The 23,939-nt window shown below is 41.8% G+C and overlaps 3 protein-coding genes across 4 annotated transcripts; 2 read left to right on the top strand and 1 right to left on the bottom strand.

Annotated features, from left to right (window-relative positions):
• Positions 1-72: 72 nt before the first annotated feature.
• On the bottom strand, positions 73-10,064 carry LOC112221774 (rab GDP dissociation inhibitor alpha). Its single transcript, XM_024384088.2, has 11 exons — positions 9,781-10,064; positions 8,792-8,899; positions 8,452-8,551; positions 5,725-5,859; positions 5,380-5,578; positions 5,049-5,180; positions 4,737-4,836; positions 4,391-4,562; positions 4,019-4,163; positions 3,430-3,484; positions 73-3,307 (listed from the first exon to the last, which is right to left on the bottom strand). Exons 1-11 carry the CDS (start codon positions 9,823-9,825, stop codon positions 3,155-3,157), a joined length of 1,344 nt encoding a protein of 447 aa, XP_024239856.1. The 5' UTR covers positions 9,826-10,064; the 3' UTR covers positions 73-3,154.
• Positions 10,065-11,212: 1,148 nt separating this feature from the next.
• On the top strand, positions 11,213-17,620 carry LOC112221775 (V-type proton ATPase subunit S1). Its single transcript, XM_024384089.2, has 10 exons — positions 11,213-11,381; positions 11,673-11,799; positions 12,724-12,798; positions 13,221-13,414; positions 13,535-13,572; positions 13,715-13,800; positions 14,009-14,253; positions 15,012-15,065; positions 15,574-15,805; positions 15,946-17,620. The coding sequence occupies exons 1-10, from the start codon at positions 11,257-11,259 to the stop codon at positions 16,159-16,161; spliced, it is 1,392 nt and encodes a 463-aa protein (XP_024239857.1). The 5' UTR covers positions 11,213-11,256; the 3' UTR covers positions 16,162-17,620.
• A 665-nt stretch (positions 17,621-18,285) lies between these two features.
• Positions 18,286-20,219, top strand: LOC112221404 (protein pitchfork). Of its 2 annotated transcripts, XM_024383553.2 has the most exons (6): positions 18,286-18,512; positions 18,595-18,731; positions 18,956-19,054; positions 19,285-19,418; positions 19,732-19,849; positions 19,951-20,219. In XM_024383553.2, the coding sequence occupies exons 1-6, from the start codon at positions 18,494-18,496 to the stop codon at positions 20,017-20,019; spliced, it is 576 nt and encodes a 191-aa protein (XP_024239321.1). In that variant the 5' UTR covers positions 18,286-18,493; the 3' UTR covers positions 20,020-20,219. The 2 variants fall into 2 exon arrangements, with proteins under 2 accessions (XP_024239321.1, XP_024239320.1); XM_024383552.2 differs by lacking the exon at positions 18,286-18,512 and having other exon boundaries at positions 18,519-18,731.
• The last annotated feature ends 3,720 nt before the right edge of the window (positions 20,220-23,939 follow it).

Consider the following 23,939-nt stretch of genomic DNA (forward strand, 5'->3'; position numbering starts at 1 on the left):
AACTCGTCGTGGTGTTATCGGAGTAGTTTTACACAAAATCCTTTACTTCTGTTGAAACACAGACACTTTGGATTTGACTTTTCAGGTTTTGCCATGTGCTTTTATTATTTTTTTTCTGTCATTTCGTTCATAGTTTAATTTTATTTGTTTGTTACACAATACATTATTAGGCATTGTTCACATACTAGTGATCAAACAAAGGACTGTAAGTTGTCTGCTACTCAGACTGACCGATGTTTTCGTCAATGTCAAGGTATATCATCGATATAACATTTGTCAAAGGCAAAAACTCTTAAATTAATACAGTACAACCACATTGTAGGCGTTTGTTTAAAAAAAAAGAAAAAAAAAGAGAAGACAACATCTGGGTGGTGAGGAAGGGGAAAAAGGTTCAAATATAACTAGATAAGCTTGCAGAGTAAACTTAACACTATTCCAGTAATCACCAAGATAACATGATTCCAGAATGAAATTCACACAAAATGTAAACTGTGCACAGTCTGCAGACGTGTGTCCGAAAGGTTAAAAGCGTGAAATGGACCCGATGATCGAGGGCCAGAGACTGTTGCTATCGTCCTACCGTTATCCATCCCAACCTGTTATAAGACCTGTTAATAATGCTTAACCCACGTAACACTAATAATAACCACTAAATCAGGTGAAACATGACACAGTAAACAACAACAAAGCAAAAACAATGACATCTGCATATATGCATCCCTCTCAGATCAGTTCCGTTATGATAATATAACAAATGAATAGCAGAGAAGCAGAGTCAGCGTTGCACTTAAACCTTCCACCACAAGAACACGTTGAATAAGTGAAATGAAATAAATAAAAAAGACCATTATAATAATAAGACACATAAAGCCACCCCGAACTTGTGATAACTGTGTCGTTTAGAGATATAGTTATGGGGGGACGACAGGAAGGGAGAGGCAATCGTTCACACTAGCTTCCACCGTGTTACTGTCATCATGTTTGAAGGGTAAGGTTTGCCGCCCACCATTTGATATGTACTGTACTGTAAATAAGTAACCACGCCGCTGATCCACACCTCAAAACAATGTCACACATGGAAACATAGATGAAGAAAAACACCGCTAACTCCAAAGGATCAGACAGAATGGCGGTTAAGGGAAGCTACAATGGGGGGAGACTGACGTAGGAGCACAGCCAAGTCCACAGGGCCACTGGAGTTATTATACCATGTGAATAGATGGACTGGAATTCTAAAGATTCTATCTCTATGTAATAATGTGTGGGTAGTAGTTATGTGGGTAGTAGTTAGTGGAAATACAATGTGCACAGTTAGCAGTCATGAAATACACAGGACATTTGCTGCATCAAGTCAATCAACTGACATCAATTATCGCTGGAAGGACAGGAATAATCGGCAGATTACATTGTTCTTAAATAGAATGAAACGATCGCATTTTTAGAGAACCCGAACATATTGAATAAGACCCCAAATTAAGGCTAAAACCAAGTAAAAGCATATTGGTTCATACTCTGGGGAGGCACTTTATACCATGGCCTCAGGACGTTTTGTAATACTGCATCCTGTTAAGTGTTTAACATTTTGGGAGTGTCAGTTTTTCCCTCCACTAGCTACTGTAAGGTTGCCTGGCAGGAGTTCAAAGGGAATTAGTCGCTCTGTGTGACATACACAACAAGGGTTAGTTTGATCATAACATGATCTGGTGCTTCCTTTCACGACAAAGCCGAGAGTTCAGTCTGCCGTCTTTAACACAAAAGTGACACTTTCCTGATCTCAAGTCTGCGACATTCCCGAGCTACATTGGTTCTTATCACCTTCCTCGCATCTCAACGTGTCGTGATCTGATCGGACCTCCCTTTTTTTTATTAAAACGCTCTCATTCCATGACAAACTCTTCCATACTTACTCATAAAACCTCACCAACATGCCTAATCTCCGGACAGACCCTCACAGTTAAATCTCTCTCGCTTTTCTGCACCACAATTGACCTTTTTTCAGTGTTTGACCTCAAAGTCCACTTCGGGGTGTATCCGTCCATGTTTCCGTTTCAAATTCAGTAAACTTCATAACTTCAGCAAGTGAAAATGTGCACCAAATATTACGAAATAAAACTCATAATGGTGTAAATACAAACGTAAACCGTTCAAAACTGTACCTTGGACATCACACAACAGACAAGAGAAACAAAACGTAGTTAGCCACCGGTTAGCTTGTCTGCTAGTGCAGGGAACACAACAGCACTGCAAAGTGAGCACTATCAGTTTGACAGAACAGCCCATTGATATATCAATAACTTTTCATTTTTAAACATTTTGTCTGACCGAGAGAGATATTTGCTGAAAAAGGAGCAATCTATGTAAATAAGTAAGATGGGCAACAGACCAGTAAGTTAGATGAGAGTGAAAGCAGGGTTGACAGGATGGAATGATCAGTGTGAGAATGGCCCAGCCTTCAGAACGCTGCTGTGTCATCATGTTCTATATACAATCCTACTATGTGTAAAATATGCATGCATGTCGATTAGAGGTGACACATCCAGAGCAGAGGCAAATCACTATTTATGACCAAACTGTCTTTTCAAAAACAGTTTCCACTTCAAATTTTCTACAGTTAGTCATTCATTCATTTTACATCAGAATTCAGACATTCTTGCAATGTCATTGACCTTGATATGAGAAAAATACTTTGAAATTGCCACAACAATGAATCAGTCTACCTCTAATGATAATAGTTTAGACATGTAGTTTATAGATAATCAAAAATGGAATGAAAGACCATATCAACCCTGCATTTCAGTGATAGATATAGGGAATGTGAGTCTTGGAACGATGTGTGTGAGTGTTTCAAACGTGTTTGAGTACGGAGACCTCAGGAAAGGGAGGGACATGAGCAAAAGGAGTCAGAACCACACACACGGAACCTAGAACCTCCTAGAACTCCCTAGATCCATCACCACCCACTACCTAGAACCTTCACTTATTCAGACTCCCCCACTATCTCCCAAATACAGTACCCAGCTTAATACACTACCCCTACAGTACCCTAGCCCTATCTTTGTACCGTCCTACCCTCTATGATATGGCCTCTTTTCTATTTAAAAACCCCTTCTCACTCCTCTCTCCGCCTCTCCCTTTCCCTGATGCTCCTCCCTCCTCATTGCTCATCCTCCCCAAACACATCGTTCTGTTTGCGCTTCATGTTCTCAAAGTCAAAGTCGCTGCCTGTCATACGCTTGTAGATGTCCTTGATGTCGTTGCAGGTGGTCTCGAAGTGAGTGGTGGCATCGTAGGCTGACGAGGCGAATATCTGAACGAGACACAAAATCCCACAGGTTTTCTTTCACTCCAATGCCTTGTCCTAAAACATGTCTCATAAATAGTTGTGTAGAAATATAGAAGGTAGTGTATATCTAGATGTGTTTGACTCACCTGGCTCTCAGTACCGTCATCTGTGGGCTCATAGAGGTCACTGAGGGACACAAACCTGCAGATAAAGAGGGGAGACATCAGTTATTATTTCACAAAAACGTCCTTACTGCTATTCATTTCATTAATTTGTTATAGCACACATTGTACGAGCTAAGACAGTTTTGGACAATACAAGACAATCAGAGAAGAGGGAAAAGAGTAGAAGAGGAGGGAGAAGAGTAGAAGAAGAGGGAGAAGGGTAGAAGAGGAGGGAGAAGAGTGGTAGAATAGGAGGGAGAAGGGGGAGAAGGGTAGAAGAGGAGGGAGAAGAGGGAGAAGAAGAGGGAGAAGAGTAGAAGAAGAGGGAGAAGAGTAGAAGAAGAGGGAGAAGAGTAGAAGAAGAGTAGGAGAAGAGTAGAAGAAGAGGGAGGAGGAAGAGAAGAGTAGAAGAAGAGGGAGAAGGGTAGAAGAGGAGGGAGAAGAGTAGAAGAAGAGGGAGAAGAGTAGAAGAAGAGGGAGAAGAGTAGAAGAAGAGGGAGAAGAGTAGAAGAAGAGGGAGAAGGGTAAAAGAAGAGGGAGAAGGGGAGAAGAAGAGGGAGAAGAAACGTACTTCTGGTCAATGGGCTCCAGCAGCTCCAGAGCAGGTTCTATCTCAGCCTCAGGTTCACTGGTCTCCACGGTGGTGCTGACGATGGCGATGTACTTTCCCTGGGCCGCCACGTTGTGGGCGTAGGAGATCATACACACGTAGATGTCTGGAGGAGAGAACACACGTTAGAACATTGAGTATTCAATTCAGATTTTACAATTGGACATTCCTCTCTCCAACTATCTTTTCCTCTCTTTTTCCCCTCTACAAAAACTGCTTTTATAATCGTCTCTGTGAGGTAGACTTACTGTTAGAGGGAAAATCTCTACATCATGACAAAAGGAAGTCAGAAACATCCCATCTTAGTAAACCTGTACTTGGTCCACTCCTCACCTGACTTGCGGTTGACCTGGTTCTGAGGGATGATGATCTGACAGGAGTTGGCGTCGTTGGTGTTCTTGATGGGGTGGCTGAGGATACAGATGACCCTGATCACCTGACCTGCCTTACGCACTCGGTCCTGGATGTAGCTGGGGTCACAGATCAGCTGTTTGCACCGAGCCACCTGACAGGGGAGGGACAATATAGAAGACAATGTCAATCGAATATATTCACATAATGTATTTTCCCTCTTCTACCAATTGTATGTTTCCCTCAGTGTATTATCAATAGTCTTGACCACTTTACTATATAGTCAAGAGATTGTGATTTTATAAAACAGATGCAATTGCGATTTTACCTCTCCCTCAGACTTCACTCCCACCACATGGCCATCCTCCATTACTATCTCCTCCACTGGTTTGTTGAGCATGTAGGTTCCTCCATAAATTGCACTTAACCTAAAAATATATGAGAGAGAGAGACTATGATTTATACTATATTATCAAATATGGCAAAAATACTCTACACTATTGAAGACATTTTACATTTACAATTTAGTCAGTTAGATCATTTTATCCTGTGACAGAGTGATCAGAATTCAACATGAAGAGCTTTGTCTAACTAAAGACAGGCCATAAGGATTTAGGGATTACACATTTTACACACAGACCTGGCGAATCCTTGAGGCAGCTCCCCGAGGCCATAGAGGGGGTACAGGTAGGGGCTCTTCCCATATCGGGCCAGGGATTCACTGTACAGCTTGATGCGGTTGATGGTCTCCAAACAGGGCACATCAAGGTAGCTAGAGTTGGGGGATAGAGAGAGAGACACATGATCAATAAGAGTCAGGGTTGGGGTCAATTCCATTTCAATTCAAGAAGTAAACTGAAATTCCAATGCATAAATGTTGAATTGGAATGTCAGTTTACTTCCTGATAGGGATGATAGTGCCTCATCTTATTAGGAGATTAGTGATTAGTAATAGATTTAAGTGCTCTTACTCGTCTGTCCTGTAGAGGGCCAGGGCGTGGCCAGTGAAGTCGATGACATCCTGACCAAGGTCAAACTTCTTGTACACATCTTTCATGGTGGTGACTTTGGGGTCGACGCCCTCGAAGGTCTTAGGGTCGTTCTCGTCAAAGTTAGCCACAAACACTAAGAATTTCCGGAACCTTCTCTTCTCAAACATACCCATAAGATCTGGACAAGTAGTGAAGACAAAGACATAATATACTATACTGTACAAAGCAGAACAATACAAATTAAAGATCACAAAGCATAAAATCACAGATTTTGTAGTACATATAGTGAACACACATCACAATCTATAGCACATTGAAACTTACTTGAAGCTAGTGCCTCAGTCTCAGTTGAGGGCACTTTGTAGATTTTTCCTCCCTTGTACACAAAACTACCCTCCACTACTTTGAAGTCCAGGTATCTTGTCACCTCGGTGTATAGCAGCATCTTCACAAGCTGACCTGTTTTTATTGGATTCACATACAAGAAAGGGTGGTCTTCATTTAATTACTCCAAGATTTCACCGTGTTTCATCAACAGGCACGATGGAGATGAAGATTGACATCTCCCATCTTATCCCTATGATGTGGTGACGGTCTGCATATGGGTATGGTGAGTAAGGCTAGTAGCTAAGGCTAGTAGCTAAGGTGACCATATTTGGAAATGAGGGGCGGGGGGGCTAAGCAGAACAATTTTGGGGTTTGTATGGAACTATATTTGACTATCACTTTTCGCCATAGGCCTTTCAAATAGTTTTATTAGTTTTAACACAGAAATAGATTATCCCTCGACAGTTTCCTTAATCTTAGCCTATCTAGTAATTTTAGAATGATCCAAGTTTGTTAGCCTTTGCTTCTTTTTTTTTGTTGCCATGACCATGGTTGTCCATGTGATGGTTACAATGTATCACTTATCAAATATTCTCATGAGGTCCAAGGCAAAGCTGCAGGAGCAAAAAAGTTTGTTGCAGGGACAGGTAACATTTTTCACATGCATGCCTGATTGGATACACCTTTTGATTATTGAAAAATCAGCCTCAATATAACTTCAGAGTTGTGTTATTCTGAGGGCTAATCTGGGACATTTCCAGACACAGCTCTAGCCGGGGAGAGGACACCAAAATCTGGGGACTATCCCCAGAAATTGGGGACGTCTGGTCACCCTGTAACAGGGTTCCCCAACTGGCGGGTGATTTTGATTTGGCCCCAAAGTTTTCTGAGAAGAAAAAATAAAATAAATATATATATAATGTGCATATATACATATATATATATAGAAAAGTACACTTTTTGTCCATTAAAATAACATCAAATTGATCAGAAATACAGTGTAGACATTGTTAATGTTGTAAATGACTATTGTAGCTGGTAATGGCTGATTTTTAATGGAATATCTACATAGGCGTACAAAGGCCCATTATCAGCAACCATCACTCCTGTGTTCCAATGGCACGTTGTGTTAGCTAATCCAAGTTTATAATTTTAAAAGGTTAATTGATCATTAGAAAACCCTTTTGCAATTATGATAGCACAGCTGGAAACTGTTGTTTCCGATTAAAGAAGCAATAAAACTAACCATATTTAGACTAGTTGAGTATCTGGAGCATCAGCATTTGTGGGTTCGATTACAGGCTCAAATTGACCAGAAACAAAGTACTTTCTTCTGAAACTCGTTAGTCTATTCATGTACTGAGAAATGAAGTCTATTCCATGCAAGAAATTGCCAATAAACTGAAGATCTTGTACAACACTCTGTACTACTCCCTTCACAGAACAACACAAACTGGCTCTAACCAGAATAGAAAGAGAAGTGGGAGGCCCCTGTGCACAACTGAGCAAGAGGACATTAGAGTATCTAGTTTGAGAAACAGATGCCGCCTCACAAGTCCTCAACTGGCAGCTTCGTTAAATAGTACCCGCAAAACACCAGTCTCAACGTCAATAGTGAAGAGGCGACTCCGGGATGCTGGCCTTCTAGGCAGAGTTGCAAAGTAAATGCCATATCTCAGACTGGCCAATAAAAAGAAAAGATTTAGAAGGCAGACACTGGACAGAAGAATTCTGACTAGATGCCAGCCTCCCGGTGGTTCCAACCATCGTATCGTTGTGAGACGCAGAGTAGGTGAACAGATGATCTCTGCATGTGTGGTTCCCACTGTGAAGCATGGAGGAGGATGTGTGATGCTTTGGTGGTGACACTGTCAGTGAATTATTTAGAATTCAAGACACACTTAACCAGCATGGCTACCACAGCATTCTGCAGTGATATCCCATCTGGTTTGCGCTTAGTGGGACTATCATTTGTTTTTCAACAGGACAATGACCCAAAACACACCTCCAGGCTGTGTAAGGGCTATTTGACCAAGAAGGAGAGTGATGGAGTGCTGCATCAGTTGATCTGGCCTCCACAGTCACCCGGAAAAGCATCCAACAAGTGCTCAGCATATGTGGGATCTCATTCAAGACAGTTGGAAAAGCATTCCAGGTGAAGCTGGTTGAGAGAATGCCAAGAGTGTGCAAACCTGTCATCAATGCAAAGGGTGGCTATTTGAAGAATCTCAAATATAAAATACATTTTGATTTGTTTAACACTTTTTTGGTTACTACATGATTCCATATGTGTTATTTCATAGTTGTGATGTCTTCAATATTATTCTACAATGTAGAAAATAGTAAAAATAAAGAAAAACCCTTGAATGAGTAGGTGTGTCCAAACATTTGACTGGTATATATAACTTTTGTGTAAATATATATAATTTGTTTATATTATTGTTGGACATGAAAGACTCTCAAAACACCATCAAATCAGCTCCAAGTGACTTTAATTTTGGAAATCTGTTCCAAAGTCTGGCCCCCTAACCATCCGCTGAAGAAAAATATCGCCCCCCCGGCTTGAATCTAGTTAATGATCCCTGCCTTGTGGTGAGCAACAGGAGTCATGATTGAGGCTGTTGGTGTACTGGTTGGTTTTGCTAATGGTAATATTCATGATTTTAATGGTTTAAATGGTATCTCTCTCTCATGTGTAAACTAAAAACAAATCCCACAACTGACCATTGGCCATTAGAAATTTGGGGATGAGGTCCACATTCCAGTCTCTTCCACGACCCATAGACTCTGGAGGGCTGTCGGTCAGCTCAAAGCGCTTGTACAGCTATGGAAGGAAAATGTATGCTTGAGTGAAAACATCAATGAAGACTATTATTTTTCTAACAAATTGCAAACTATTAACCTGGGGGCAGAAATAAAAGTAAAGTACAAGAGAATAAGTATTTGACATAGACCATGGAGGGTTGAGTGAAACATTGGAATACATTAAATATGATTGAATATTTGAATAGATATTGACACATAAAGTGATGACCATTAGCTCCACAATGTTCCCTGCCCTTACCTCTTCCAGAGGGGTGATGGAGGAGCTTTCACCTCCATAGTAGGGGTTCCTGTCCATGTGCAGCACTTTCTTTCCATTCACAGACATGATCCCAGAGAGGATGCATTCCTTAAACGAAAAGCAAAATATGAATCAACATTCATATTGGAAAAGCAATTTTGTGTGTGTGTGTGTGTGTGTGTGTGTGTGTTTGTGTGTGAGAGAGAGATAGAAAGAGTGAGAAAGAATGTGTGTGTGTGTGTGTGTGTGTGTGTGTGTGTGTGTGTGTGTGTGTGTGTGTGTGTGTGTGTGTGTGTGTGAGAGAGAGAGACAGAGAGGAAGTAGTGAGATAAAGGAGGAGGGAGGGACAAGATGTGGGCACACGTGAGCGGATGTCTCATCCATAAGAATAATACTAATAATCCTACTCATAAAAACAAATCATTGGAATGTAAATAAAGAAAATAAACTTGTGCTCTCTTTGCATATGTACTGGATATTATATTGTTAATATTCACTCAGGCTATGTCATTAACTTGTCTAAACAAAACAAAAACTAAAATATGACATTGTACATCCATCGTAAGATGTCGGCTTTGTCATTGTAAAGTCGGTACACATTGTGCGATAACATTATACAGTTCTTCGGAGAGGTTCTATTAATTAAAACCGTTCGCAGGCCTGCTCAAATACTGTTCAATGAAGGCCCACTACACCATCACACAGGGGTTACGCCTAAAGATGCTGCACAACGAATGAAGAATGCATTGACAACACAAATGTATCCAAATAAATAGCCTAGCTATATCGTTTTATTTATTATTGAAAGATATCGTATCAGCTTTTGTGCATATAGGCTATTTATCATCACATTTCCTTAAAGTCAGCCATGGACGCAGTTGCTCTGATCCATTGCATTATTGGATGAGTAAGGGACCATAGGCAAACTTCATAAATGTTAAGTTTAGTATGCAACATCACCAAGCCAAGCCCTAATATGAAGCACTTACTGTGAGTCCGGTTCCCAAAACGATCACGTCATATTCCTCATCCATGTTGTATCACCGTCTCTCCTGTCTCGCCCTCTTTTGCCTTGTGAAATTTCAGGGAAATTGACAGGAAAAGAAACCCAATGGAAGAACGAACGCAATTTATCTCCGTTTCTTTTGAGCAAGTGTATGCCGTTTTAAGTTTGTATTTATTTATTTATAAACAGTTTTAATTTATAAGTGGAATCTGGTCCACACACTGTCACCGGCGAGAACTACCAAAAATGGCCCTAACCGTGGAACGCTGTGGAACAGCAACGATACCTTCGCGTCTGAAAGTAGTGCACATCCCTTCCGTCTGCTCCTCACACTACACTCAAGATTAAATGCTTATGCTATTAAAGGCTTGCGTATTCATAAATATGCTATGATGTTCCCGGAGGTTTAACATTTTTCAATTATCTTCTATTGACTGATTAGACTTTTAATTTTTATTTCCCCATTCAGTCCTTTTTTCATTGAAGTAGTGCAGCAATTGCGGATGCACTGGTATTCCTCCGCCAACACCGCTGTTATGAAAAAGCTCAGATAGACTATGAAAATAGTTATGTATTTAGCCTGTGTATAACATCAGCTGTGCGAAGTGTTACATAACATTCATCTTGTTGATTTAGGCATTATGTTGGCTACTTTGTGTAGCCTATTAATCGTTCATCAACCTGATTTGGGTGGCATATAAAAACCATTCATTTTAGCCCTATAGACTATATCCTCAAGATTAGACACGCCTGAAAACGTCCAACTGCCTAGCCTATGTATGTATAGCCTACTATATGGCCTATTCCATTGTATGGACCGAAAATGAAGGCCGGAAACATGCGCACGATAGCTGTCACCCATATCTGCACCATGGACCGATGCCAAGTTAATTGTTGGAACGTTTAACCCGTTCTGACAGGCTACTCAGGTTCAAGTTTCAGGACCACGGAGAGCGCAAAAGGTTTCTCGGACAATATAGCGCCCGTTTAACTTTGAAAGTCCCACATCATATTCACCAACATTCTGAGATTAGGCATAAACAGTCTTGCAATTACTTTGTCAGGTGTTCACAGATAGACAGTTGATACAATCACAGGCCTATACATCTGCTACGACTTAAATAAACTAACCATAACCTAATGAGATTCTATAATGTACAGATCTTTATCGAATTGTGGTGCTAAATAAATTGCCACAAGATATCAGGCTTTATTGGTAAAAACACATGTCTTTGCATATTGCAACTTGTGACATTGCTTGGCCCCGAAAACGGTTAAGATTGAATTGAGTTATTATTTCCCATTCGCTGTAAATAATTGATCAAAGCTCAATGTGGTCTTTGTGAAAAGATGGGTCAGAGCAGGCTGCGTGAGAAGGAAGGAAGTGTTCAATTGACTCCCATGACAGTCAGCTGATTTACCCCACGTGACTTGGACTTTACGGAAAAGAAAACCTACCATGGCAGGATCTGAGTCGTCAAGTAAATTGCGTACTATCATGGCCTTTATTGCTCTTTTATTTGCCCTGTTATCTACTGGACATTGCAGCAGTCAAGTACCACTTTTAATGTGGTCCAGTGAAGGGTAAATATGTATTATTAGTTTGAAAGCGAAGGGATTTTAAACACTGTGCTAGTTTAGCTAGCATGCTAAACGAACCATTCCAGCTGGATTGCTAGCTAGCCTTGTAGCTATATTCAGTTTTATAAGACGTATAACGTTATCAGGGTAAATGCATTTATCCTTTCTTAAAAAGTTGGATCTTTATTAGGTATTTCTAATCATTGACATGTTAGTTGTTGATTTATGTCCAACTGTAGTAGTTAGATGTCTTGTTATTATATTGATATAAAACTATTTTGTTCATATTTCCAGGTACACCTTGCCACCCATGGCATCTCCAGCTGCTGGTCACATAATATCTAATGACCAGCTGGTGTCCTACCTAAATTCTGCTCTGGGGTCTGCCCCACACAACGTGCTTCTCTTCCTACAGGACAAGGTCAGGCCTGAGATAAATCATAATTGTATTCAGTTGTACCATGAAAAATGGTCTACTACTTGGCAAATACTATTTGAAGCCTGATCAATGCCAGTGTTAGTATGTAATATCAAATTTCAATAACCTACTGTACTCCTGCTTTAGAGAACAGTAGTGCAGAGCTAGGCCACCTAAAGTGCAGTATGCTTTTTAACTGTAATTAGTTGTTTTAATGTCACGTGCACAAGTACAGTGAAATGCCTTTCTTGTTAGCTCTAAACCCAACAATGCAGTAATCAATAACAATATAATACTAAACATAACATAAGGTAGAACAGAGACACACAATAAGAAGAACATGAGAAAGTAAGCGTACTATATACGGGGTCAGTACATTCCAGTAGCATATTTACAATCTGCAGGGACACTGGAGTGATAGAGGTAGACACTAGTGTATACTAGGGAAATTGTTTCCATAGCTAGGGCTGACTGTGAGGACTTGTAAAGAGTTCCGTTAGCTATTGTTCACAGTTAGCTATTGTTATGTAAATGTCAGCTGAAAAGTACCAGGGGACAGTCTTTGGCCCGAAGTGAGAGCAGGTCTGCCGGAGCCATGGGCCCCGTGAGCACGGGTGCCAGCCCACATAGATGGAAACAGAAAAGTCTGTGCCTTTTGGGTAAAACACGGGTGAATCCTGTATGGAAATGCAATGAAGCCCGTGATGCCCTGGCCTGGTGTTTCTCATTCTGGTGTGACAATGCGCCACAGCACCACTTCCCCTTTACTACTTCCCATTCTCAGACCATCCCGTTTTTAGATATGTAGTAATAATGATACTATGCTCAAGGGTTTTAGCTTTTTATATTGTACTGTTTTTAATGAATGTCAAACTCTGAAGCAGGTGACACTGACGTTGTTGATATGCGTTTTGTTTTTTAACATAGCTGAGCAAAGATGACTTCACAAGGTATGGGGGCGTTTTTGGAAACAATCATGAGAGTGCCTTTCCCAACCTGGAGGTAAGTAATTCTATCCTTTTGAGGTGAGGCGGGGTATTGGGATACTAATATGATCAGTGCCCATATTCATAAAGTGTCATCTCAGTGTTGGAGTGGTGATGTATGATCAGTGGTTCTCAAACCTCTACTCTGGGACCCCAGACGTTTCACAATTTTGTTGTAGCCCTGAACTAGCTCACCTGATTCACCTATTCAATGGCTTGATGATTAGTTGACAAGCTAAATCAGGTGTGCTGGCTCTGGAATAGATCATTACAGGGAACAGCTGGGGGGGTCTCAGAGGAGAGGTTTTAGATCACAATGAGTACGATAACATGGACAGTGGGGATCTAATCCTACATCAGCAGTGCTACTTTGAGTCACTTTATAAATTCAGACCCAGATGTAGGTTGATAACTAACTTTGACCTTTCTCTCTCCCAGTCTGCATTACAGTCTTCCTCTTCACCATTGGTGCTGCCTGCCCTGTCATGGCTTGGTGCTAGTGCAGTCCCAGGTCTGCTACAGGAGAAGCTGGGTGTCTCCCCACTCAGCGTAGACCCAGACACACTGGCGCATCTCCGACTCAATGCATCAGACAACACTCTGCTGCTTATCATCCTGCCCTATTCTACTGGGTAATACAATTCAACCAAATGTTTCTAGAGTCCAGTGTTTTGGGAAAAATACTATTTGATTGATTCACAATCGTACAGTAACTTAAGCATGTATATTCATGCTCTTTGTTTATGTTCCAGTGCTTATCTGTCCTGTAAGGAAGTCCTGCGTAGCAATGGTAAGTTGAAGTTTTGACCATTTATTGTTCTTGTCCAAATCCTGTTTTATATATTGGTATTTATGTATTCAATAACTACTTATTTATGTGACTCAATGTGTCATACAGTATGTTTGAGTGGTGCATTTTCCTATCTGCTTAGATGAGGTCATTGGTAAAGTTCTGAGCATCATGAAAGCCCAGGGTGTTCCCTACACTGCTATTTACACTGGACTCAAGCCCTCACGAGTAAGTAACTTTAAAATAATCAAACATATGCTTCTAATCTACATGATGTGTATAAGCACGTTTTCAGCATTGTAGTTTCTATTGTCTCTCACCTGACTTAAAATAAAGTGATGTGGTGTTCTTTTATGTTCTACTCGCCTTATCAATAAAGTTGTATTTAAAAAAAAAAAAAATGTTATTGTGTTCTACTTACCTTCTTGTTCCCTAGGTGATTGAGGAGCCATCCATGGTTGGCCAGTCTTCTATGGGCCGGTCCTTGCTGCAGGCGGTTGTTGATGAGGTCAAACCTCCTTTGATGTTTAACACTACTAGTGGCCCTTGCATCATGCTCTGGGCCCAGAATCTCAACGTCAGCTTTAATAACCTGGAATGGATTGACCTCGGTCCATTGACCTTTGCTCCAGGTGGCTCTGTGAGCACGGCTATGTCCTTCTGTAATGAAACAAATTCACGGTGAGTTTCATACTCTTTTTTTAAATTTATTTTTTTAACTATGACATGACACTTGCTGTTATGTACTACTGTACCAGTCAAGAGTTTGGACACACCTATTCATTCAAGGCTTTTTCTTTATTTTTACTATTTTCTACATTGTAGAATAATAGTGAAGACATCAAAACTATGAAATAACACATGGAATCATGTACTAACCAATAAAGTAACCCGGGTCTCCACAATCACCCAATCTCAACCCAATTGAGATGGTTTGGGATGAGTTGGACCGCAGAGTAAAGAAAAACCAGCCAACAAGTGCTCAGCATATATGGGAACTCCTTCAAGACTGTTGGGAAAGCATTCCAGGTGAAGCTGGTTGAGAGAATGCCAAGAGTGTGCAAAGCTGTCATCAAGGTAAAGGGTGGCTACTTTGAAGAATCTCAAATATAAAATATATTTTTATTGAACACTTTTTTTGGTTACTAAATGTTATTTCATAGTTTTGATTTCTTCATTATTATTCTACAATGTAGAAAATAGTCCAAATAAAGTAAAACCCAGGAATGAGTAGGTGTCCAAACCTTTGACTGGTACTATACAAAGTATAGTCCCACTGTTGATTAGTGTCTTATGGTACAAGTGTTACATCTCTTAGCACTATCAAATTACCCAATTGTGTGTTGATTTAATAAATTGGGATTTGTTTATTGGTGACACTATTACGCAATGCAATAATGGTGGATGTTTTGAATACAACGTGTGCTCGTCTTTCTCAGGCTTGTCCTTGATTATGGAAGTTCTGTTCCAACATACAATCTCTTCCGTCTCATGTAAGTATTATAATGTAGTTATATCACGATAATACGCAAAACAAGTATTGTAAAAAATTACACCAAAGTGCAGAGCATCAGTTCCTATGAAAATACACCACCTTGCTCTTGCATGTATCGATCTGTCCAATGTATAAACAATGAATTCCTGTACATTCTCACTCCTATATTAAGCATGTGGTTACAAACATTAAATGTGTCATAACTGGGGGGTTTGAGCCCTGAATGCTGATTGGCTGAAAGCCGTGGTATATCAGACTGTATACCACGGGTATGACAAATCATTTATTTTTACTGCTCTAATTGGCCAGTTTATAATAGCAATGAGGCACCTCAAGGTTTGTGGTATATTGCTAATATACCACGGCTACGGGCTGTATCCAGGCACTCTGTGTTGTGTTGTGCATAAGAACAGCCCTTAGCCGTGGTATATTGTCCATATACCACACCCCCCCGGGCCTTATTGCTTAATTAAAGCATGACCCTCACCAAGTCTCATCTTCTCTAGCTTCTCCATGAGCCAGCGGCGCTACCCCGTGTCTGCACGAAACTGGTTCACCCTGGACACAGTGGAACTGCTATTCAATGCCGATACAGCCATCTACAATGGCAGCCGGGGCATCTACGCCCCCGCAGAGTACTCCTTCCACTGCCAGAATGTCAACAACTTCCGTAATGCACTGCTTGTGCCCCGCACTCCGAATGCTACCCAGTGGAGGATTCTCTTCACCGACTTCCAGGTACTGATGCATGAATGTCGGAAAAGAAAGCGCCTTTCAATAAGCAGTGTTCTAGAGGGTTCATTGAACAAAAAGTGTTCAGTCTTTACTCTCTTATTCCTTGTTACTCATTTGGCTTATTCCCCCCATTCCCCATCTAGATCCAAGGCTTCAGTATACTGAACAGGACAACAGATTTCTCCTATGCCAGTGACTGTGCTGGCTTCTTCACACCAGGGATCTGGATGGGCCTGATCACCTCTCTGCTGATGCTGCTAATCCTCACCTACGGCATGCACATGATCATGCAGCTACGCTCCATGGACCGCTTTGACGACCCTAAAGGCCCCTCAATCTCAGTGCCTCAGTCGGAGTAATGAAGACAAGAGAACGGCCCTGAGCCTGGTCCCAGATCCGTTTGTGCTGTCTTGCCTACCCCTATGGTCATTGTCGTGTGACATTGACCATGTAACAATGTGAGTTGGCAAGACGACACAAACAGATCTGGAACCAGGCTAACCCCTCCACTCCCCTAACTTATGTTCCCTCCACATTGATTTGCTCATGAATTATTCGATATGTTCTATTGTCATTTGCTTACTTACTTATTTTAGCCACCTCCACCCTGTTCTCTGATTGTCAGCCTTGAGCATTCCCATCCTCTTAGCATTTGTCAAATCACATTGTATTCGTCACATTGTTCGTAAACAACAGGTATAGACTAACAGTGAAATGCTTTCTTATGGGCCCTTCCCAACAATGCAGAGAGAAATAATAATGGAATAAATACACAGCAAGTAATGATAACCTGGGTACCAGTACTGAGTAGATAAGCAGGGGTATGAAGTAAATGTGTACGTATAGGTAGGGATAAAATGACTAGGCAACAGGATAGATAGTCAACATTAGCAGCAGCTTATGTGATCAGTCATATGAGTTAGTGCAAAAAGGGTCAATGCAGATAGGCCAGGTAGCTGTTGGTTCCAAACTTGGTACGTCGGTAACGCTTGCCGTGCTGTAGCAGAGAGAACCAGTCTATGACTTGGGTAGTTGGAGTCTGACAATTTTTAGGGCCTTCCCCTGACACGGCCTGTGTTCCTCTGACACCATCCATGTGTTTCTATGTCTGTGTTACCCTTTTATCTTACAATGCGGTACATTCCATAGCCTCTCTTCATCTGCACTTGCCCAAAGGAAACTGTGTGATGTACTGTCAATACTTCTCTTTTGCCTTGATAAATTATCAGATCACGCATGTTTCAATGAGTGCCAATTAAGGGGTTTGTTTGTACAAGTAATACTGCTAATTGTCAGAGAGAAGCTTTTGTTGCCAATTTAATGAATGTGATTGTAGCATGTTGTGGGACTGATTTAGTTGTATTTCACTTGCTTTGTAAGTTTCTCAGCTGTGTAATTTAAAAAGATAACAATAATAATGAAAGAATTGCATGTACATATGAAGTTGAACGTATGTGTGCAGACTTATGCTATTGACAAATCCCTACCCTAAATATTGCTGTTGGGAATGCCAGTGGGATGAATTGGAGATCACAGAATGCTGTGCAAATTGTTTTGTATAACTTTGTTCCAAAAAGACAACAATGCAACAATACACAACAATGCTGGCCTGTGTTTTATTATTATTGATACGTGTGAAGTTATGCTGAAATGACATGAAATGTCAAAACTATCAGGGACCCTCATGCCCCTACACATACAGTACCAAATGTATACTCAAATCCAATGCTTTGCCATCATGAAGCCACTAATGTAATTTATTAAGAATAAAAAAGGTGCCTCTTAAACACTATCCTTTAAGGCCCAGTAGAGTCAAAAGTGTTTTTCCTGTTTTTTTAATGTATATATCCACTATGAGGTTGGAATAATACTGAAATAATACATGCCTTTTTAGTGTAAGAGTTGCTTGAAAAGACTGCCTGAAATTCCAGCCTGTTTTGGTGGATGGAGTTTTGGCCTGCTTGATGTCATCACCATCATTGGTTAATAGAGTTCCAAACCTCTCTGCCAATAACAGCTAGTTTTCAGTTTTCCCCTCCCACTCAGAACATTCCCAGACAGTCCTAGCAAAATTCTTGCTTGAGAAATTGCTCTTTGCTAAGAATATATATATTTTTTCTTTTTGACAATTTTTATTGAAAACAATCACAGTAAGGTACTTAACTGTTAGCTAGAAATGATTTGATATTGAGATAAAAACGGCTGCTTTGGTAGTTTAAAATGTCCCACAAACTTGGCTTAAACAGGTGTAACCAGGTTTTGTATTTGTCTGGTCACACTGTCCAAACATTGCCCCCAAATAACATATGTTTGATTATAATTATCACATGAATATTGCATTATGGTCACATTATTAAATTGCAAAAGTATTCTCATTCGTTGAAAGTGGAGAATAGAGTAGCCATTAACGTCAACCTGAAGTTTCCAGCCAAGTATTTGCATAATTTACCGCGCATCCATCCTGTCATGGCTGGAAGGATCCAGTTTTTGTCAAAATAACGTCAGATTTGACTTTTCGTAGCAGGTTAGTAGGTTAAGAAAAGGGTTTACTTAGGGTTAGTTTAAATCCCCACGCACCAAAAAAAATCTACCTTTGACGTTAATTTGACAAAAACTGGATCCCTTCTATAACATCCATCCACCTGGTTCCCATCGTTACCGGTAAGAATGTAAACAAAAGGAAGAGGGAACATGGCGGCACTGGATGCAGGTAAAATTATTAGCGTCCACCCATTGCGTTTTTATCTATTAGCGTCAATTAAAAATGTCCAATCTTATCTCTGAATTTATAGCTCCCCTGCGGTGCGTTGCCTTTGGCAGCTGCCAGGAACGGAAGTTGTTTCCGACCCACTGTGCACCTAACCGGCTGGGCAATAAGCTGTCACTTGAGGGAGCCCCACACCGTGGCCCCGGCTGCTATGACAATCATGTGAGTTTTTCTGAGCAGCTTACTGTCATGTTCTTTCAATGCCCTTCTATCCACACTCTTCATAAAGATCTGTTATCCTGTTGATCTCAAATAGACCAATTTGGTTATTTTCCGCATGGTAATAAATAATGCATTGCAGAAGCTACTCAAACAGCCAGTTCAAATAACATTAGGAAATCCTTACATTCTCTTGAGGATTTTCATGTTAGTCATTGTTCCAACAGGTTGGTACCATTCTATATGATGTACAGAAGAGACCTGAGAGTAAGAAAGGATACACTCTTGCTGCAAGGACGTCTGCACGGTTTCTGCCCTGTGCTCAGGTATGATGTTAAAGCCTTATGAGAATATGCATGATTTATGTTGATAGCCAACCTGTTTTTGAAAAATCTTAAGGTTTATCTAACGACGTGAGAAATTAGTCAACCTATTGCCATTACATTGAAAGCAATTTGAAAAATGATCTTCTTATAGGCATATTGTAACATTTACTTCTATTTTTAGGTCTCTGAATATCCTTCTCTCATTTAAATGTTTTCCTCCCACCACCCAGACAATCAGTCCTTCCCCTCAGAGGTATCAGCAGGACAGAACCTGGTCTAAAGTATACCCTCCTGGCAGAATCCCCTTCAGCTCCACCACAAAGAGGTTCAGGACCAAGCCTGTTACAGCTGACTTCAAACCAGGGTGAGTGAATGCTAATTGGGAGTGGCACCCTTTCCAAACTGTCCATTATAGGAAAACACTGATTATCTCTTGCAGGGGTATTCAACTCTTACACTATGAGGTTCGGAGCCTGCTGGTTTTCTGTTCCATCTGATTATTAATTGCACCCACCTGGTCAAAATCAGTCCCTGATTAGAGGGGAACAATGGGGGGTAAAAAGCATTGGAACTGTCTTCAAAGTCCAGAGTTGAGTTTGAGGAATATCGTATATATGTATATTGCATGTATCATTCTTCAAATTGATTGACTACTAACATCTGTTTTTATGATGCAGCCCAGGGACATATGCTCATGATACTACTCTGAACCAGAAGGTGTCATGGCCTATGAAATTTGGTTCCCCAGACTGGGGTAGACTGCCCACATTAGAGAGGAAAGCCTTGAGGACAGAGGTGGGTTTATAATTTTGACTTTGCATTACTATACAAAGTAATATGGAGATGTATACCGGTATTGTCAGCAATAACATGCGTTTCATTTTTGTCATACATAGCTGCTTTGTGATAAGGAGTTTGTGAAGCAAAGAAGTCGGGTGGCATATCTACAGTTGTTCTACTCCTGACTCTTCTGGAGATCAATCTGATGTAAGCATAAATAAAGTGATTTTATTTCTCAGCTTTAATATAGCCTCACAATTGACCAATATCTCAAGGTATACGAAGTGGGGAGTGAAGTTGCCTAATTCTTGCCTCATGTACGCTGAACAAAAATCGAAATGTAACCAACGTTAGGACGTGTTATTTCTTACATTAGTACCCCAGGTCATCTTAGGTTTCATTACATACAGTCGAGAAGAACTACTGAATATAAGATCAGCGTCAACTCACCATCAGTACGACCAAGAATATGTTTTTCGCGACGCGGATCCTGTGTTCTGCCTTACAAACAGGACAACGGAGTGGATTCCATGCAGCGACCCAAAAAAACGACTCCGAAAAAGAGGGAAACGAGGCGGTCTTCTGGTCAGACTCCGGAGATGGGCACACCGTGCACCACTCCCTAGCATTCTTCTCGCCAATGTCCAGTCTCTTGACAACAAGGTTGATGAAATCCGAGCAAGGGTAGCATTCCAGAGGGACATCAGAGACTGTAACGTTCTTTGCTTCACGGAAACATGGCTCACTGGAGAGACGCTATCCGAGGCGGTGCAGCCAGCGGGTTTCTCCACGCATCGCGCCGACAGAAACAAACATCTTTCTGGTAAAGAAGAGGGGCAGGGGCGTATGCCTTATGGCTAACGTGACATGGTGTGATGAAAGAAACATACAGGAACTCAAATCCTTCTGTTCACCTGATTTAGAATTCCTCACAATCAAATGTAGACCGCATTATCTACCAAGAGAATTCTCTTCGATTATAATCACAGCCGTATATATCCCCCCCCAAGCAGACACATCGATGGCTCTGAACAAACTTTATTTAACTCTCTGCAAACTGGAAACTATATATCCGGAGGCTGCATTCATTGAAGCTGGGGATTTTAACAAGGCTAATCTGAAAACAAGACTCCCTAAATTTTATCAGCATATCGATTGCGCAACCAGGGGTGGAAAGACCTTGGATCATTGTTACCCTAACTTCCGCGAAGCATATAAGGCCCTGCCCCGCCCCCCTTTCGGAAAAGCTGACCACGACTCCATTTTGTTGATCCCTGCCTACAGACAGAAACTAAAACAAGAGGCTCCCACGCTGAGGTCTGTCCAACGCTGGTCTGACCAAGCTGACTCCACACTCCAAGACTGCTTCCATCACGTGGACTGGGAGATGTTTCGTATTGCGTCAGATAACAATATTGACGAATACGCTGATTCGGTGTGCGAGTTCATTAGAACGTGCGTTGAAGATGTCGTTCCCATAGCAACGATTAAAACATTCCCTAACCAGAAACCGTGGATTGATGGCAGCATTCGCGTGAAACTGAAAGCGCGAACCACTGCTTTTAATCAGGGCAAGGTGTCTGGTAACATGACCGAATACAAACAGTGCAGCTATTCCCTCCGCAAGGCTATCAAACAAGCTAAGCGTCAGTACAGAGACAAAGTAGAATCTCAATTCAACGGCTCAGACACAAGAGGTATGTGGCAGGGTCTACAGTCAATCACGGACTACAGGAAGAAATCCAGCCCAGTCACGGACCAGGATGTCTTGCTCCCAGGCAGACTAAATAACTTTTTTGCCCGCTTTGAGGACAATACAGTGCCACTGACACGGCCTGCAACGAAAACATGCGGTCTCTCCTTCACTGCAGCCGAGGTGAGTAAGACATTTAAACGTGTTAACCCTCGCAAGGCTGCAGGCCCAGACGGCATCCCCAGCCGCGCCCTCAGAGCATGCGCAGACCAGCTGGCCGGTGTGTTTACGGACATATTCAATCAATCCCTATACCAGTCTGCTGTTCCCACATGCTTCAAGAGGGCCACCATTGTTCCTGTTCCCAAGAAAGCTAAGGTAACTGAGCTAAACGACTACCGCCCCGTAGCACTCACTTCCGTCATCATGAAGTGCTTTGAGAGACTAGTCAAGGACCATATCACCTCCACCCTACCTGACACCCTAGACCCACTCCAATTTGCTTACCGCCCAAATAGGTCCACAGACGATGCAATCTCAACCACACTGCACACTGCCCGAACCCATCTGGACAAGAGGAATACCTATGTGAGAATGCTGTTCATCGACTACAGCTCGGCATTCAACACCATAGTACCCTCCAAGCTCGTCATCAAGCTTGAGACCCTGGGTCTCGACCCCGCCCTGTACAACTGGGTACTGGACTTCCTGACGGGCCGCCCCCAGGTGGTGAGGGTAGGCAACAACATCTCCTCCCCGCTGATCCTCAACACTGGGGCCCCACAAGGGTGCGTTCTGAGCCCTCTCCTGTACTCCCTGTTCACCCATGACTGCGTGGCCACGCACGCCTCCAACTCAATCATCAAGTTTGCGGACGACACAACAGTGGTAGGCTTGATTACCAACAACGACGAGACGGCCTACAGGGAGGAGGTGAGGGCCCTCAGAGTGTGGTGTCAGGAAAATAACCTCACACTCAACATCAACAAAACTAAGGAGATGATTGTGGACTTCAGGAAACAGCAGAGGGAACACCCCCCTATCCACATCGATGGAACAGTAGTGGAGAGGGTAGCAAGTTTTAAGTTCCTCGGCATACACATCACAGACAAACTGAATTGGTCCACTCACACAGACAGCATCGTGAAGAAGGCGCAGCAGCGCCTCTTCAACCTCAGGAGGCTGAAGAAATTCGGCTTGTCACCAAAAGCACTCACAAACTTCTACAGATGCACAATCGAGAGCATCCTGGCGGGCTGTATCACCACCTGGTACGGCAACTGCTCCGCCCTCAACCGTAAGGCTCTCCAGAGGGTAGTGAGGTCTGCACCACGCATCACCGGGGGCAAACTACCTGCCCTCCAGGACACCTACACCACCCGATGTTACAGGAAGGCCATAAAGATCATCAAGGACATCAACCACCCGAGCCACTGCCTGTTCACCCCGCTATCATCCAGAAGGCGAGGTCAGTACAGGTGCATCAAAGCTGGGACCGAGAGACTGAAAAACAGCTTCTATCTCAAGGCCATCAGACTGTTAAACAGCCACCACTAACATTGAGTGGCTGCTGCCAACACACTGACACTGACTCAACTCCAGCCACTTTAATAATGGGAATTGATGGGAAATGATGTAAATATATCACTAGCCACTTTAAACAATGCTACCTTATATAATGTTACTTACCCTACATTATTCATCTCATATGCATACGTATATACTGTACTCTATATCATCGACTGCATCTTTATGTAAAACATGTATCACTAGCCACTTTAACTATGCCACTTTGTTTACATACTCATCTCATATGTATATACTGTACTCGATACCATCTACTGTATCTTGCCTATGCTGCTCTGTACCATCACTCATTCATATATCCTTATGTACATATTCTTTATCCCCTTACACTGTGTATAAGACAGTAGTTTTGGAATTGTTAGTTAGATTACTTGTTGGTTATTACTGCACTGTCGGAACTAGAAGCACAAGCATTTCGCTACACTCGCATTAACATCTGCTAACCATGTGTATGTGACAAATAAAATTTGATTTGATTTGAACAATTTTGAAGATTTTTCAGAGTTACAATTCATATAAGGAACTACTACATTATAAATAAATAAGGCCCTAATCTATGGATTTCACAACTGGGAATACAGATATGCATCTGTTCAGATACCTTAAAGGTAGGGGCGTGGATCAGAAAACCAGTCAGTATCTGGTGTGACTACCATTTGTCGCATGCAGCGCATAGTTGATCAGGCTGTTGATTGTGGCTTGTGGAATGTTGCCCCACTCTTCTTCAATGGCAGTATCACACCAGATACTAAAGTTGTTGCTGGATATTGGCGAGAACTGGAACACGCTGCCGTACACATCGATCCAGAGCCTCCCAAACATGCT

Source organism: Oncorhynchus tshawytscha, linkage group LG22, assembly GCF_018296145.1.
Source record: "Oncorhynchus tshawytscha isolate Ot180627B linkage group LG22, Otsh_v2.0, whole genome shotgun sequence".
Taxonomy (NCBI): domain Eukaryota; kingdom Metazoa; phylum Chordata; class Actinopteri; order Salmoniformes; family Salmonidae; genus Oncorhynchus; species Oncorhynchus tshawytscha.